General features: G+C 58.4%; 1 protein-coding gene and 1 long non-coding RNA gene across 5 annotated transcripts in view; one reads left to right on the top strand and one right to left on the bottom strand.

Moving 5' to 3' along the window:
• Positions 1-9,839, bottom strand: part of PLEKHG5 (pleckstrin homology and RhoGEF domain containing G5) — a 28,922-nt gene extending 19,083 nt beyond the window's left edge. For 2 of the 4 annotated variants that reach the window (XM_075550501.1, XM_075550503.1), the window contains exons 1-2: positions 9,682-9,839; positions 8,702-8,778 (exon numbers count right to left, since the gene is read on the bottom strand). In XM_075550501.1, the coding sequence (XP_075406616.1) occupies positions 8,702-8,778; positions 9,682-9,685 (81 nt within the window). In that variant the 5' untranslated portion in view covers positions 9,686-9,839. Of the gene's footprint in view, positions 1-256; positions 358-2,987; positions 3,238-8,701; positions 8,779-9,681 lie in introns of those variants that run through there. The other 2 variants (XM_075550529.1, XM_075550522.1) reach the window with 2 other exon arrangements.
• On the top strand, positions 8,659-15,177 carry LOC142448581 (uncharacterized). Its single transcript, XR_012784528.1, has 2 exons — positions 8,659-9,011; positions 13,100-15,177. It is a non-coding gene; the product is annotated as an uncharacterized LOC142448581 (long non-coding RNA).
• Positions 15,178-16,507: the final 1,330 nt, after the last annotated feature.

The following is a 16,507-nucleotide window of genomic DNA, read 5'->3' on the forward strand; positions in this document are numbered from 1 at the left end:
TGCAGGAAGTGGGCAAAGACTGTGGAGTCATCCACTAGTCACAGAAGGCAGTCCAATGTTTTGTAACCTAACACCTAGATCAGGGGACACACACACACACACACAAACACACACACAAGGTAAAACTCCCCAGGACCTTCCCATCTGGCTTAAAATAAATGTCTCAGCAGAGCTGCCTTTGACCCCACCTCCTCGCCAGTCTCAGGAAGTAGCCCACCAGGAGGGCAGGGCCTTTCCCACACCAAGCTCAGAGTACCTCCAGGTCTTTGGTCTGCACTTTCTCTTCCTGGGCCCATGGCAGTGGCCAGATAGCTGTCACCAGGCCCCCAGTGAAATGCCCCATCCTCAGAAGGACTTCCTTCTCATCCCCAGTTAAAATAGCCCTTCACCCTCCCACTCTCAATCCCTTTAAGTGAGATTCTTTTCTTAGAAGTTTTACGACCGCATGTCAGGCTCTCTATTTGCTCACTACTTAGTCATAAGCCCTGTCTGCTACAATGTCCTCCCCATAGGGCAGGCGCCTTGTCTGTCTGTCCCACATGAGGAACCATAAGCAACACTCAGATCTGAGCTGGCACCCAGTAGGTGCTCAATGAGTGAGTAAGTGCAGGCTGAGGAGGAGTCTGAAAGTCCCTCCCTGCAGCCAAGGATGAACACAGCCCTCCCACAATGACCTTGGGGCCTGCGGGCCTGGGCAGGTCAGTTTCCATCTTAAATCCTGGTGGTCCTGCACTGGCCCCCCTGACAGCCACCTTCCACTGGGCATTCCCCAGGGCCAGCCCTGCCTCAGAAGCAGCTGAGTCCCGGTCTTCTAAAAGGCCCCCTGGAGGGAGATACAAATCTCCATTGAGCTCAAAGAAACTGAGGCAGAGAGGACAGCTGAGGTGACTTTCCCCAAAGCCACTTTTGGGGACAGAAGAAGCAGAGGTCTGGGCTTTTAACCTCCTGTGCCATCAAGCGGGAGGTAGTTTGGGCAGCAAGACTTTTCGGACTCTTGGGGCCAGGGCAGAGCCATAAGCCAGCTTGAAGGGGAACCCTGCTGGCCTGGTCCCCAGGTTGCATCAAATGGAGACCACCAGGTGGGGTCACAGCAGGTCACCAGAGGTCCTCAGGGCACAGTGAGTCAGGCTGCTCCAAGGCAGGAGCCAAGTCAGGCCAAGGAAGAAGCTGTTCTCGAGCCTTCCATGGGAAGGCTTCCTGCGTCTGCCGGCAGGATCCCGGCTTCCCAGTCCAGCTGAATGAGCTCAGGCGCAGGCCCACAAGGTCCCATCCCCTGATTCCCCGGGGAAGGGCCCCTCCCCAGCCCTGCCTCAGCTCCGGGCCTGTGAGTCAGGGCCAGCTTGTTGAAACTGATACCCAGAAACCAGATGCTGGAGCGGATGAATAATGGAGTCCCCAAGGCAGTACCCCCTCCCAACAGCACCATCTTCCCAGCTCTGCAGCAGAAGCCTGTGGGCATCCCCTCCCCCACAGGGGCTGGGCTCCCCACCCCAGTCTGAGTGGGGAATGGAGCTCCCTATCCAGGAGGGGCCACAGGTTGTGTGTGTGTGTGTGTGTGTGTTGGGGGGTGGGGTGGGGCAAACAAGGTCTGGGGCTGGCTCTGTGATCGGCCTGAAGCAGACTGGCCTGGAATCAGCAGTGATGCTCCCTGGCTGGAAGGACAGCCCTGCCCAGGGGCTCCCCACCCAGACTAAGCTCCCAGAGAACCTTCAGGCCCAAAGCCCCACCCAGCACCTTTGAGATCTAGAGCGGAGGCTGCGTGTGGGGGCAGGTCAGCCAGGGCGGTGCCAGCTCTACCAGGCTGCTCCAGCTGCACCCTCTCCAGAGGCATGGCTGGCCTAGGGAGGGGCCACATGCCCACCCAGCTCCTCCTGACCTCACCCTCAGTCCCAAGAATGCCCACCAAAAAGCTGAGTCTGCCCTGAGGCTCTGCCTGTGCCTGATAGCAGGCAGGGACACAGAGATCCTCTCCTGGAGACCTGGCTTAGCACCAAGACCACAGAAGCTTCCAGCTCCCTTCTTCCCGGAGGCCCCTGCCTCCACAGGGTAAACGGATGCAAAAGGCACTGGAAAGAGGCGAGGCTGGTGTTGTGACCCACCTGCCATACCACGGGCAGCCTTCCTGTACCCAGGCTGCCAGCACCGCCTCCTGGATCCTCATTGACCCCCACTGCCACGAGGAGGACCCCTTGCCAGGGAGTGAGTGGGTCTGTGTCTGGCCTGCAGAAGAGCTGGTTCTGGGCCCACCTGACTGCTGCCCCTTCAGCTGCGACTCCGTGACTCCATCTTCCCATGAGTGCGGAGGGCAGCAGCCTGGCACTTCCCATCTAGGGGTGGTTGCTGGGTCCACAGCAAGCCTGGACCCCAGCCACAGAGCCAGGACATAGCAAACTGCCCACAGCGTCCCCAAACCGGAGGAAGGTTCCTGGGGCCTCGTGTCCCCATCTTGCGTCACGGCAAATCCAGGCTTCTCTTAGTGACCTCCCTTTCCTCCACGCCCCCACCCCCTCTCCCCCCAGGAGTGGGTGCCCCGTCCAGCCCAGACTGCCCGAGGCGTAGACTCTGGCGCCGCCTGCCGGCTCTGGGGAGAACTGGCCACCTCCAACTGACTGGGCGCAGCCAGACGCGGCGGGTGGGCGGGGTCTGCCGGTCGCCCCGCCCACACTGCCCCACCCCCACCCCGGGGAATAAGCCCCTCCAGAAACCAACGCCCCGCCAACAGCCTCGCTAGGGGCATGGCTCCCCGGGCTCCTGACGACCATTTCTCGGCGCCAAGCCCACTCTGAAGTCCGTGAGGCCGAAGCTGGCGCTGGCGCCCATCCCACTGGGGAGGAAATGGAGGTAGCGCCAGGGCGCCCACTGATTTCTACCCGAAGGCCCAGGGCTGCGTGGGGCCTCAACGCTGGACTCTGCCCATTAATCCAGGGGTGTCCTGACACCGCGACTACTTCTGCCTGGGACCCCTCCAGCGATCCCCCATGACTCACCTCGGGCGTCGGTTTCTCTCAGCCAAGGCTGCCGGAGTCCCGAGGGGCCCGCGGACCGCAGGGGAGCGGAGCCCCCGGGAGGGCTCAGGAGCTTCTGAGCCAGCTGCGGGCACGGGGCATCGGCAAACTACCAAACTACGGTGGGCGCGGCGCGGCCGTTCGCCGGCCGCGAGGGAGCCCTGGGAATCCCGGGAAGCGCCCGGCGTCGGCCCTGCGGCCCGGGAGGTGGGGGTGGGGGTGTGGCGGAGCGCCTGGGCGAGCTTAGAGCTAATTACGGTCCAGCTGCAGGCGTAGGGGTGTCACTGCCCCCGGGGGGCCTGCCCTCGCAGATCTCTGCAAAGTTCAAGATCCTTATTTATTCACCTGGGCTCCACGACGACAGCTCGCCCCCTCCCCAGCGAGGGAGTCCCCGACAGGAACTGCCCTGACTTACAAGAGCAGCCCCTAGGGGCAGCACAATCACCGCCGCTGCGGTTCCCTTGCACACACCTGAATGCTGGCTGTGCGCCCCCCCACCCTAAGAAAGGTGCCCGCCTTTCTCTGCACCCCTTTCCTGTACCACCCCTCCCTCATGCCTGAAGTAACCCATACAGGGGGGCCATTCTATCCTGTGATAGTTCCTGTTTCTCTCCTGGCATTCTCCCGGCGTTTAAAATCACACTGCACTGCAGGTGAACCCGTGGGGAGTGGGGAGAGGGCACCCCTCGCCGCAAGCACCCCTGTTGTTAGGTGCGCTGGAGTTTGGTTCCAACTCATAGTCACTCTGTGTACAATAGAAGGAAACCCTGCCTGCTCCTGTGACATCCTCAGCACCGTTGCTATGTCTGAACCCACAAACACAGCTACCCCTCCCCTAATTGTCCTCAATGTCGCCACCCGGGCTGGTGAGCACAGTGGGTGTGGCTCAGCTACAGCCCAGCATTATCCACCCGGGAGCTTCGGGGCTCAGACAGAGTCTACACAGCTTGCCCTCTGACCATCACCAGGCCAGCACCTCCTCCTGGGGCTGCACCCAGACAAGGGTGGGCACCTTGGCCACATCTCCTATGGTGGCCTCTCTGGGCTGTGTCCTTAGACCTTTATCTATACCCCCCAAATTCTTAGTCAAGGCCCAGAAGTCCCCCTTGCCTGGTTTCCGTGGCCCTGCCCCTTCCTCTACCCACTTACAGATCTGTCTATACCAGACCAGCAGCAAAAATGGACTGACTGGTCACCACCAGCGAGCCCTAAAACCTGGCAGTGCCCCTATCCTGACCACCCCAAGGACTCCCAAATCCTACCCCATGGCAGTACCCAGGAGACTAGGTGACTGCCCTCCCCCATATGCCCAATATCCTGCCCATTCTTTCTTCACTGATCTCTTTCTTCACTGATCTCTCATCTACCCATCTTCTTGTGCCAGTGTTCCCACCTCCCCATCTCCATCATGGCTACACCCCGAGCACGAGTACACACACACACACACACACACGCATGCACGCATGTACACACACAACGTCTCATCTCGGCCACCTCATGGCTCATCATTATGCTGGAAGGGAACTGGGAGGTCATCAGCTTATCAAGCCTCCACTCCTGCAACAATCCAATCCAATCAGCCTACATCGGGATGAGCCATTGCTAACTCAATCCTGTTCTAATTCACCTCCCTTCGTTTCCACCAGTGCTGCTGGGGGTCATGCACTAAAACTGCCCCTGCCCCCTCAGTGTGGCAGCGGGTTAGGCGTTGGGCTGCTAACCAGCTGCTCCACTGCAGGAGGAAGATGAGGCTTTCTACTCCTGAAACCTCCCCTCCCTTCCCCCATAGCTCAGAGGTCAGCCAGACCCAGTGAGGGTGAGTGTCCCCACTCTGCTTTGACAAGCCATTTACCCTCCCTGCCATACGTCCTCATCTCCAATTGGAGCTGGACACCATCTGTACCCTACAGGGGAGGGGCCTGCTGTGAATGGTGGGTGCCAGAATCATGTCTTATCTTCCAGAAAGATCCCACATCTGCAGTGTCCCCCAATTCTTTGGTCCCTCAGAGTGGCCCAATTGCCTGCCCCTCCTCATGACCCTTTGTGCCCTCAGAGGCTCTGAGCAGCTCCACCGAAGCACATGGTAGAGGGGCCCAGGAGGGAGTAGAGAGCGTTGACACTGCCCAGCTCCAGGGGTGACCTCCAAGGGCAATCAGGGGAGCCCAGCATGTGGCCACCCTGCCTCAGTCTCACCTGCTCTGGGTCAGGGAGTATACATCGCACCTCCCCCGGGCAGGAACAGGACAGGTCTGTGGGGTTTGATAAACACATGTCTGGGTGGGTGGGGTTGGGGATGGAGCCAGGATGTCTCCGATCTCCGGGCAGGCACATCCCAAACCTGGTGGGTTTCTCAACCCCCTATAAGCCAACGTATCTCAACCTGTGGGTCACAACCCCTTTGGGGGTCAAACGACCCTTTCACGGGAGTTGCCCGATTCATAATCGTAGCAGAATGACAGTGATGAAGTAGCAATGAAAATAATGTTATGGTTGGGGGGTGACCACCACATGAGGAATTGTATGAAAGGGTGGCGGCCTGAGGAAGGTTGAGAACCGCCGCCCTACATGGTAGTTGAGGAAATGATCGCTGCATGTATTCTCTCCAACACTGCACCCAGGGGCTGCTTGATCCTGGCTCAGCTCTGCAAGGTTCCCTTTCTAGAAGAGGAAACCAGGCTCTGACAAGTGCAGTGACTTGCCCAGGGACACATGGCAGGAAAGGAGTGGGCTTTGCCCCTGGGCTGCTCTAGACATCTATCCCAGGGAGAGGCAAGGGGCCCCCTCCTCCTTTTGAACCCCACCACATGTACAGTCCAGATTCTTTACAGAGACATGCAACGGTGCCCCAGCCGGCTGCCTCCCTCTTCCCAGCCCATGACCATGCGGCCCGAGATCCTGGCCACTGGTGGTTTGGTGGTAGGTTTCTCCCGTGCCCTGCAGGAAACCCGGCTAGATTCCTGGCTAGTTGGCCTGGAGTGGAGCCACCACCTACCTATCTGTCCGTGGAGGCTTGCGTGCTGCCAGGATGCTGAACAGGCTTCAGCGAAGCTGAACCAAGACCAACTAGAGAGAAAGGCCTGGCAACGTACTTCCAAAAATCAGCCAGTGATCACCCCAGCCTGATCCACAACCGATCTCAGTGGGGGCACAGGGCTGGGCAGAATGTCATTCCACTGTGTGTAGGGGTAACAGGGGGGGGCTGACTTGATGGCAGCTGACAGCATAACCACTGCCACCCCACTCTTCCTTGGCTCACTCGGGACTCCTTCATCTCAACATCTCTTCCTTCCTCAGGATTCCAGTAGGCCCAGTCAGACTGTCCCTAGTCCCACTCCAGGTACCCCCAGGGCAGGAGGTAGGGATGAGGTGTCAATTCATCTCAGAACCGCCACCACCTAGGAGGAGCTTGAAGGAAACCCGAGGGAAGGCCCAGACACGGCAAGATTCACTCTACTCCCGGGGGGTGCCTGGGGTCAGCTAGACACTCCCAACTTCTTCCTCCCAGCAGCGCTAGAACATCCCCAGTGGGAGGCAGGTGCTTGGTCTCCTGTAGACTAGCAAACCTAGAACTCGGGACACCACCAGCAGGCACTCAAGACGGATTTGTGGGTAACTAGGTGGGTAAGGGGGTGGGATGGGGGAAACGACCTCCTTCAAACAAGCCTCCCTCTGGGCTGAGCTCGGCTCATCATGTTGGGTGACATGTGCGTTTCCTTACCTCCCTGAGCCTCCGTTTCCTTGCATGCGATGCAGGACTAATACTAACAGTCCCCTTCCTGTGAGGTTCTCCTGAGCGTGATGCCCACCAGGCACAGGCACGCATCTTGTCAGTTGGTGGTGTTGGTTGTCAGCCTCGGTAACAATGATCTTCCTCACCAAACCTGAACATCATTGACCTCTTTCCCCTCCCGCTCCAACCTGGCTCTCCTGCTTGGCAAGACCTGCCCACACTCCCTTCTTTCTCCCCTGCGTTTTTGTTTAGGACGCCCCCTTCTGAGTGCCTTTCCCTTTCACACTGCCTACCCACGTTTTTATGTCCAGCGTGGTCAACTCCCCAAGGGTGTCCTCCTGGACTAGTCTTGCCTCTGATCACGTAGGCATTTCTGTCCCCATACTGAGCCTATGCTGCCTGTTCCAGTGGTGACAGGGCCTGGGCGCTTTCCCTGCAGTGTGGGTCCCTGCTGATCCCAATGCGAGCTGAGTTTGGGACAGATCACGGAGGGATAGAAAAGGCAGGATGTGGCTGGTTAGGTCTACTTCGCCCACCCATGCCCCTCAGCAGCTTAGTGGCTCCCCAGAGGGGCTGCGGCAACTTGTTTTGGCCTCTCTGGCCACCACCCCCTCAGGTCAGAGGGAGGCCCCAGGGCTCAGCAGGCCCCTGGCGGTATGTATGAAGGGGAACCTGGGGCAGCTTGTTGCCAGGCACCCCCATAAGGGGGGTGGGGAGACAGGCAGTTGGCCAACACCAGGTCCCAATGCCAGGCACCATCCGCACCAGCAGATTGCCTCTGACATCACAGCCACCCCCTTACCCGGTGGCCACGGCAACTGGAGATCGCCCCCCTCTTCTCCCCACCCCCACATCAATCCTCCATGTGCCAGTGTCCTCCCGTGCAGAGTGACTGTGAGGGGCCGGAGGCAGGGGAGGAGTGTGAAGGACTTGAGGTGGGAGGGTGGCATTTTTAACTTCCTGCAGCTGGCAGAGCTGAGCTGCATGGTAGCTAGGAACACAGGCTCTGGCATTAGACAGAGCCGGTCCTGGGTTCAAATCCCAGCGCTTCACCTTCCTAGATTATCTTGGGGCAAACCACTTCAGTTCTCTGAGCCTGTTTCCCTATAGATAAGTGAGAACAATAGCTAACAGGAGGACCTCAGCAGGCCAGAGGGAGGAATGCAGGGGGGTCCCCTCAGCGGGGGGCCTGACAAAGTCCGAGGTACAGTATTACTATTGTCACAGAAACTTGTGCTGCAAAGGACCAAATCCAGCCTTGGTCTCTCATGAGCTGGGGGACCTCGGCCAACTCACACACCTCTCGGAGAGGCACAAATGGTAAAGAAGTGCCCAACCTCTGACTGCAACGTGAGCAATTCAAACCCACCCCGAGTCACTCGAAAGAAAGGCCTGGTGATCTGCAGCTCATAGGTCACAAACCATGGGGTGATTCTACTGTCTACGTGGGTGACCATGCATCAGAAGAGACCCGGCAGAACCCTCTCCAAACCTTGAGACCCTCATCTGGGAAAGTGATGGCCCCTTCCACACCGAGTACAGTACCTGCCGGGTGCACGAGGAAGAGCAGCCTGTGCCAGCCAGGGACTGGATAGTAACCTGGCTAAAGTCGCTTCCCCTGGTCAGGCCTCAGCTTCCTCCTCCAAGACATGGGACACAGCTCCTGTCATCTCAAAACTGCTGCCAGGGCTGCTGTGCAGGGAAGGGCTTTGGGGTACCTCCGTTCTCCCCACCCTCACCGAAGTGCTCCCCATCTGTGGTCCCTGAGCCAGGGCAGTCCTTCTGCATCCTACACCAGGCACCGTGGGCCCTCCTCTCCCTTGAACACAGACGACTCTGTGGCCGTGCCAGCCACACCCTCACCAGGGCCCTGTGGGTATCTGTTGCAGGGAGCCAGCCCCAGGGAGAGGGGGGTTAGAGCCCTTCCCCTTCGATGCCCAGCCCCCAGGCTCTGCAGCCTCCCTACCTTGGCCGCCCGCCCCTTGTCCATGCAGTCCGGGTTCTGACAGCACAGCCCCTTCTCCTTGGCCGGGCTCCGGTCGTCTGTAGAGAGGACAGAGGTCATCAGACGGGCAGAGGCGAGAGGTTGTGTGCCCAGGTTCCCCTGGGCCCCTGTGGCCTCCCAAGCAGAGGCTGGGTGGGGCGCTTTCCTCAATCTGCCCTGCAAAGGAGGTCAGTGTCCTTGTCTCTTCTAAATGCCAACTTATCGGCAGGGGGATCTGTGTGCAGAGCCCTTTCTTGCTGCAGTTCCCCAGGGAAATTATCCAGATTCCACGGTGAGAAAATGTCTTTGGAAATAAGGTATTCTGGAGGGGAGGGAGGCTCAGTGCCCCTGTGGGGTTGGGGGAGACCCCTGCTGGGGGACTTCTGTAGAGATGTGGGGTTAATGAAAGGAACTTGTGGGGTTCAGGATACCTTCCTAATCCTGCCTGCATCATCAGCCCTCACCCTTCCCCCTGCCAGCGGCAGACCCCTCCCCAAAAGCCTGGGGGTGCCCCTCCGGGTGCGCCCCCCTCTTCCTCTGCTGTCCATCGCAGACCAGAGTGTGTCCCCTCTGTGGCTGCCTCTTGCCAGAGGCTAGGGAGCAGCAGTCGAGGGCAGGGAAGGAAGCGAAGAGGCGCCGGCCCAGCCGAGCAGCACGCAGGGCGGGCAGTGGGCTGCAGAAACGCGCCCCAACACGGGCAGAGTCGGGGCGGGTGGGGGGTGTCCCCCAGCGGCCCAGATTCTGAGGCCGGCGCCCACCTGGAGCAACCCCCTGCAGGGGAGGGGGTGGCCCGAGCCCGCCCGCGAGAGACGACGCCGGGCCCTGCCCCCACCCCACCCCTCACCCACCCCCAGCTCCTGGGCCCCCCGCCCGGCGCCCGCCCCCAGCCGCGCGGCCGAGGCCGGGCCCGCAGGCCTGCAGAGCGGGGCCCGGCCGGGGGCAGGCGGCCGCCCCGCACTCACCCATGGAGGAGGCGCCGGCCCGGCCGCCACGGAACGCGGGGACGCGGCGGGGCCTCGCGGGCGGGCGGGCCGGGGGGAGCGGGGGGGCGAGCGCGGCGCTGGGGGACCCTCGGCGGCGGGAGGCGGTGGCGGGCGGCGGGAGGGGCAGGTGGGCGGTGGGAGGAGCCCGGCGGGCGGCTCCGCCTGCGGGGGGCGGGGACACCAACCTCGGGCCCGGCCCCGCGCCCCCGCCGGACTGAGCGCGCCCCGGCGCGGGTGGGGACGTCCGGCTGCAAGCCCACCCGGCCTCAGTCCGAAAGGATGGGCTGTGACCGAGGTCTCCGCTCCTCCCCGCCGCGAAGTCCACCAGCCAGCCCCCTGGCCCCAGCCACCTCCCAGGGAAAGAAACACCGCTGTTTTGATGTGGTCGAAAGGCATTTCTCCAACTCCTGGCAAGTGGGAGCGAAGGCATTTTTAGAAAACCGACTTCTCCTGGTCTCGGTCTCAACTGAACGGCCCCAAGCGGGAACCTTCCCTCCCTCCGCCGGAGCCCTCAGCAAAGCCCCCATCCCATCCAGAGAGGCTGTCCCTGACGATGAGGGATGGAACCGAAGCCATTCCCAGGACCCCTCATAGGGCATGGGCTCCCCAGAAAGGAGGGGGCTTGGTGACTTACTTCGTGATTTGTTTTGTTACCATCTCCTTGTTGGCTAGCGCGTTTACAACTTGGAGGGAGAACTAACACAGACTGGGAAGTGCCTCTCCTGTGAGTGTACCATCCAGGGCATTTTAATCAGGAGAACACGCCCGTGTAACCAGCTCCCACACTTACAAACAAGGCAGGTACCCTCCGAGTCATCCCGCTTCCCCCATCCCACCCTCCACTTCGCCAGTCACCACCCCCTCAGGGTACAGCTGTCCTCACTTCCAATGGCTCAGATCAGTTTTGCTTGGCTTTTGTACTTCATGTAAATCATGCAATCGTGCAATATTTGGGCAGCGTTTTAACGGTCACAAAACACTTTGCACTACAGAAATGGAGACTCACAGAGGGCACTGAGGCAGCGCCCCCCGGAGGGGTTCACGGTGATTCCAGACACCCCCAACCACGGGACTGGTCAACAAGACCCAGATCTAGAAGCTCCAGTTCCTATAGGGGTCTGGATCCCTCTCCCAAGGGCTGAAGGGTGGGATCTCCAGGGCCCTGCTCCCCAAAGTCTACTCAAGGCCTCTTGGCAGTGGGGCTGCAGTGGGTGCCTGGTTTCTGGGCCCTTTGTCTTTATTCAGTTATTTAATGATCAGACATGTGGTGGGTGTTATTTTAACCCACCACATGCCTGGTTCTGGACTGATCCTGGGGACCCATCAGTGACCTGATGGCTTGGGGAGGTCACACTGGGGCCTGGTCCTAGGGTGTGGGGACTGGAGAGGTGGTGCTGGGAGGAGGCAGTTTTGGAGAGTAGAACATCTGAACAGGTAAGGTCCTGAGGCCTCCAGGATATCCAATGCTCCACCATCAACACTTCCTGCAGAACTTTCTAGCATGGCCTTGTGGGACCACAAGGAGAATGGACCAGGTTCACACCTGCTCATAGGGAACTATCAGGCTTGGTCCAGCCTCGTTCAGGAGAGCTGCTTGCCACCCTCAGAATCCCACTCCTCATCCTCAGAGGCCTAATGGGTCAGTGACACCAGACCTTCCTGGAGCCTGGAGGAGGGGCAGCAGAGATGGGGGATGGGGTGGCCCCAACAAGGATCCTAACACTAGATTCCTGGGCACCCCCAGGTCTGTCTACAGCAGGTAGCTGGCTCAAGGGTAAGGTGGGAGTCAGAGGGTCTTGTCTAGTCCAATTCCAACAGTCCCTCCGCTGCCTAGGGGCCAGGGTCTCCAAGAGCAGCTCTGGAAAAGTATTCCATCTGGAATTCCCCAGTGGGCCAGCCGGTGTCTGCTGTAGGGAAGTTCCAGCAACCTGGATTCTCATCTCATACTTTTTCATGTGGGGTAAGCTTCTAACACCCTGTGTACCAAGGCAGCTGGCTGTGGACTCTCCATCCCACAGGTTTCCGGCTGTTTTTCTACCGCTGAGATCCAGAACTGTCTTCTCAGCTCTCTAATCCCATCAGGCCTCTTCCAGGCCACAAGCCCTCCAGGGACAGAGGACTGAGCCCACAGCTGATCAATACCTGGGTTCTCTAAACCCTAGGTTCTAGTACCCTCAAAATGTCTAGCCCATGTTCCAGACCCGAGCCTCGAGAGTGCTTGGTCCAAGCTTCCTGGACCACTAACCTTCTCTAACCACGTGGCCTGGGTGTGTATTCCTCTGAGGACCAGGAGAGGGGTCTCTGGCTGTTGCTGAGGGTTCAGGCATGGGGGCAAGTGATCCCCACCAGAGACTTTGCCAGAAGTCCTCTTTAAGGCACCCTGACCCCCAAGGTAGGCCTGAGAAGAAAGACATATTTGGACCAGGGGATGTCAGACCCTGGACATAACTGATTGGGCTGGAGCCAGCCACCTAGAGTCACTCTCTGAGAACCTGAAATGAGATCGGCAATATTATTGGGTTCTGGAAACTTGAGATCATAGAGGGCTAGTCCAAAGAGCCCCAAGATTGCTGGGGAACGGGAATGAGGGGCCCTGCAGATCAACTGAGAGAATGGAGCAGGTGGCTCCAGTGGCAACAGTGGGGCAGCTCCTGGAAGCCTGCCTGCTGTGGGCCTCCTCCAGGTCCTTGTCCCCTGCAGTCTCTCGCTTATTTGGGCCAGTTGGAGGAGTATCTGCGTGTGACCCCCAAGCCAGAATCCCAGATGTGGGTTTGAAACACCTCCAGCTACCCTTCTGGTCTGTTCTGGGGACAGCTGGGGCCCCTAAGCCAGACAGCCTACCCCACTCTCCCCCACCCACTCTTTCCATGCAGGGTGCCTCCTTGGCTTTTGCACCCCCACCCTGACATGCTCTCTACCAGAACAGGCCGACAGGCGCCTGGGCAGAAGCCGGCCGGCAGACATGTTTTGTTTGGCTGAGTACAGTACTTCAAAAGAATTTGAATTAGTTGCCAACTTTGAAAAGTCAGGAGATTTCACATAAAAATCCAGATTTCTGGCTTCTCTTGACAAACCAGAGGAGCCTGGCAGCTCTGGCCCCATATTCCTGGTGGCTCCAGTTCCTGAGTTGTGTCTGCCTTGGACCCTCCACAGTCCTCACCACTCCCTATTGCCTCACACCAGCCCTCTGCCTGCCTGGCACCCCATCCCCACCCCGAGACCTCTGAGCTCTGGGCCCCGGCCCAGCCTCTCCTGGTGCCCTGGCACCATTCTCTCTATCGACAGACTTTCAGGGCTGTAAAGTCTCCCTGTGTCAACATCGCCAAATTCCATTTGCTTTCTCCTTGACCTATCGCTGTTGACCTTGACTTAGCATTTTGACCTCTTTTCCCACAAGGTCACCGTGGAACCAAAAACCCAAACCAAATTCACTGCTACTAAGCCCATTCCAACTCATCAGGATGCAACAGGACAGAGCAGAACCGTCTCTGTGGGTTTCCAAGGCTGTGTAAATCTTTATGGGACCAGAACATCTCGCCTGTCGTCTGTGGAATAAGCAGCGCGAGGTTTCAAACTGCTGCCTTTGTAGTGAGCCGCCCGTCCTTTAGGCCGCGATTCCAGCGGGGCTCCTCGGATCCCAGCAGGAGCTACTCACCATCACCTCGTGTCCGCTCACTCAACACCTGCTCGGCCTCCATGCTGTCTACATCTGGGGTCATGCTACCCTCTGGTTCTGTGCAACATCGGTGTTGTGGATGCTCGGTGCCAGCGAGTCGGTTCCGACCCACAGCGGCCCCACGCCCAACAGGAGACACCTTCCGGTCCTGCGCTATCCTCACAGCTGTTCCTGGACCCGAATCTGTTGTTGCACTGGGCCCGAGCCTGGTGTCAGGTCATCTCGTCTCATCAAGGGCCTGCCTCTTCTTCATTGCCCCTCCATTTGACCCAAAACGGTGCCCTCCTCCAGGAACCGGTCTCTCCTGACAACATGTATGACAAAGTATGTAAAGCCAAGTCTCGCCTCCTTGCCTCCAGGGAACACTGTGGCCCTACATCTTCCAAGACAGAATGGCAGCCACCAAAGTGACCATGAGGGCTATGACCATTGGCAGATGTGACTAGGACAGATGGAGGTATCTGGTACCCTGGATTTTGAAGACTGACTACCCAAAAAGAGAGAATATCAAATGCCCTACTACGTGCATCTTTACCACAAGAATAAAGACTATAAGATACATCACAGGTGATCTTTTAACTATTGATATAAGAACCCTCGTGCCAGAGTAGGGTGCATGCTGGGCTGGTAACCACAAGGTTGGCAGTTTGAATCTACCAGCCACTCCACATGAGAAAGGTTAGGCTTTCTGCTTTTAACTATTGATTAGTCATTGAAAAGACTCCCAGAGCGGTGGCAGTGGTTAAGACCATGCACTTGAGTGAATTGATTCTCGTGATGTGTGGGAGGAGCACTGGTGTTATTGTGGGTTAGGCATGGGGCTGCCCACCCACAGGTCTTCCATTCAGACTTTGTGATTCCTAGAGAGTGGGTGGGGTTATACAAATTAGGGGCCTGTGACACCCCACCCACCCATCCCTAGGGGATTAGACAGCCAGCGTTGCTAGTAATTCAAATAATGTAAGAGCACCCTTGTGGGGGTCAAAACCAAACCAAACAAGTCCAACAGCCCTAGCATCCACTCCGACTGCTAGCACCCCTACAGGACAGAGCTGCACTGCTCCCACGTGTTCCCCAGGTCGTCAGTCTTTACCGGAGAAGACAGCCTCATGATCCTCGGGATGGGGGGTGGGGAATGGCTGCTGGATTCATTAGCAGCCCAACTGGAAACCGCTGCACCACAGCTCCCTCTGTGGGCCCAGGACTGTGCAAACCAAGTGCACAAACCCTGATGAAGGGTTTGCCACCCAGGAGGCTTAGAAGAGAGTCGATTCCAGAGCAGAGAGATGACCAGCCGCCAAGGAGAAGCACTGGGGAGAGAGCATATCCTTTGCACCTGGGGGCCCAGCGCCGAGGACTTCTTAGACCCAGGGGACAGAGAGGGAGCCATCACACCAGAAACGACGGCGAGAGAGACTGCAGAAACAGAATTAGAGAAACAACAGCAGCAGGGCCATGAGACTGAAGTTAAACCGTGTGGTGGACTTCCCAGCCCAACAAGCCAGGTGCTCAGTGTGTGTGCTGACCCACAGTTACAGAGCTGGCTGCCTTCAAGCAGGCTGGGTGCTGGGGGGATGGGGTGGGTCTGGGTTTATTTGGCTGCCTTAATGAGTCAGTAACACCTGTCTGAACAGGGCAGAGGCTGGGCTGAGAGGTCCAGGGGCCAGGAGCTGAGGAGACAGTGAGCCCTGGCTGTGGAGCAGGATAGTTGAGCAGTCGTCCCGACCGAAGAACGGTATCCTGACTGTTCCTGATTCTGAATGTAACCTGTTACTTCCCTAATAAATCCACAACTATGAGTTCTGTAGCCATTGCAATGCCTTCTTGAACCCAGCGGAGAAGTGGAGTGTGTCCATGGAGGGCAAACTGGTGTCAGAATTGATATACAAAAGGTGGACTTTCGCCTCATAGCGATCAGCCTTGAGCTGAGGGTGCTGATCACGATTCTCCTCCCTGCTTGAAAAGTCCCAAATCTGATGGCTGGCCGACCCTGTTTTACCCAGACAGCAGTGCCGCTCACGGAGAGGTGTGTGGCTTGAGGTCCTTCGTCCGGAGGCACTGCAGAAGAAAATCCTGGTGATCGTTTTCTTTCAAAATTTCAAAAACTCAGCCACTGAAAACCCCAAAGAATTCAGTTCTACTCTGACACCCAGTGGGCCACCAGAAGTCACACTCAACTCTGTAGCGACCGGGCTGGACAAGTGGAAAGGGCAGTGCTTTGAGTAGACTGAGTTGAATCAATATAGTTTAAATCAATTTCACCTACTTCTTTGGGGGAGAAAGAGAGAGAGAGAGGGAGAAACGTGGCTACTAGAACATCTGAAATGACGCAGTTGTTAGTGGACAATACTGTGTGATCACTGGCACCATTCTACAGATGGAGAAACGGAGGCTCAGAGGACGGGGCAACTTGCTCAAGGTCCTGCAACTAGCGAGTGATGGGGCTGGCAGTCAAACTCAGGTCCATGGGAGACCAAACCTGAGCTACTTACTTGTCCGAGAGGACAGCACCTCTCCCACAGTGCCCGTGGGCCTGGCATGATGGGGAGCTTGGCCAGCCTGCATTCAACCCCCATCGTCGCCTAATGCTGCTGTCCCCAACTGGCCCAAGGCTGACAAGAATGGGCTGGAAACCTCCTTGTGGTCACTCTGTGAACCCCCCCACTCAGATGAAAATCCTGCCCCAAGAGAACAAAACCTCCTGACCTACCACCCCCAGGCCTAGGCCTGGCCAGGAAAAGCCTGCCCCTCCCAGGAAGCAGCTGTGGCCTTGAATGCCCCCTCCTACTAAGCGCAGCCCTCCTGGGAGCCTATCCATGGGTTGGCAGCTGCCAGAGGCAGTGCGGGGGCTGACCGCCCAGGGCAGCCTGGGGCAAGACATGGTTTCCCCTATCTTCCTCAAACCTGTCCTGGGGAAAGAATTGCTGATCCATCAACAGTCTGTCCCCCCTCCACTGGCCACTGCTCAGAGCATCACAGGTGGCCTGGGAGAGAAGCGAGGTGGCCATCCTTCCCCAAAGACCAGTGGGGCGCTGGGCTGGCTGGAGGGAGGATGCTGTCCTTGCCAGAAGCCCAGGACCATATCAAGCACCATGCCCTCAGGCCTGCAGACCCCCAGCCTCTGCCCTG

Source organism: Tenrec ecaudatus, chromosome 1 (genome assembly GCF_050624435.1).
Source record: "Tenrec ecaudatus isolate mTenEca1 chromosome 1, mTenEca1.hap1, whole genome shotgun sequence".
NCBI classification, from domain to species: domain Eukaryota; kingdom Metazoa; phylum Chordata; class Mammalia; order Afrosoricida; family Tenrecidae; genus Tenrec; species Tenrec ecaudatus.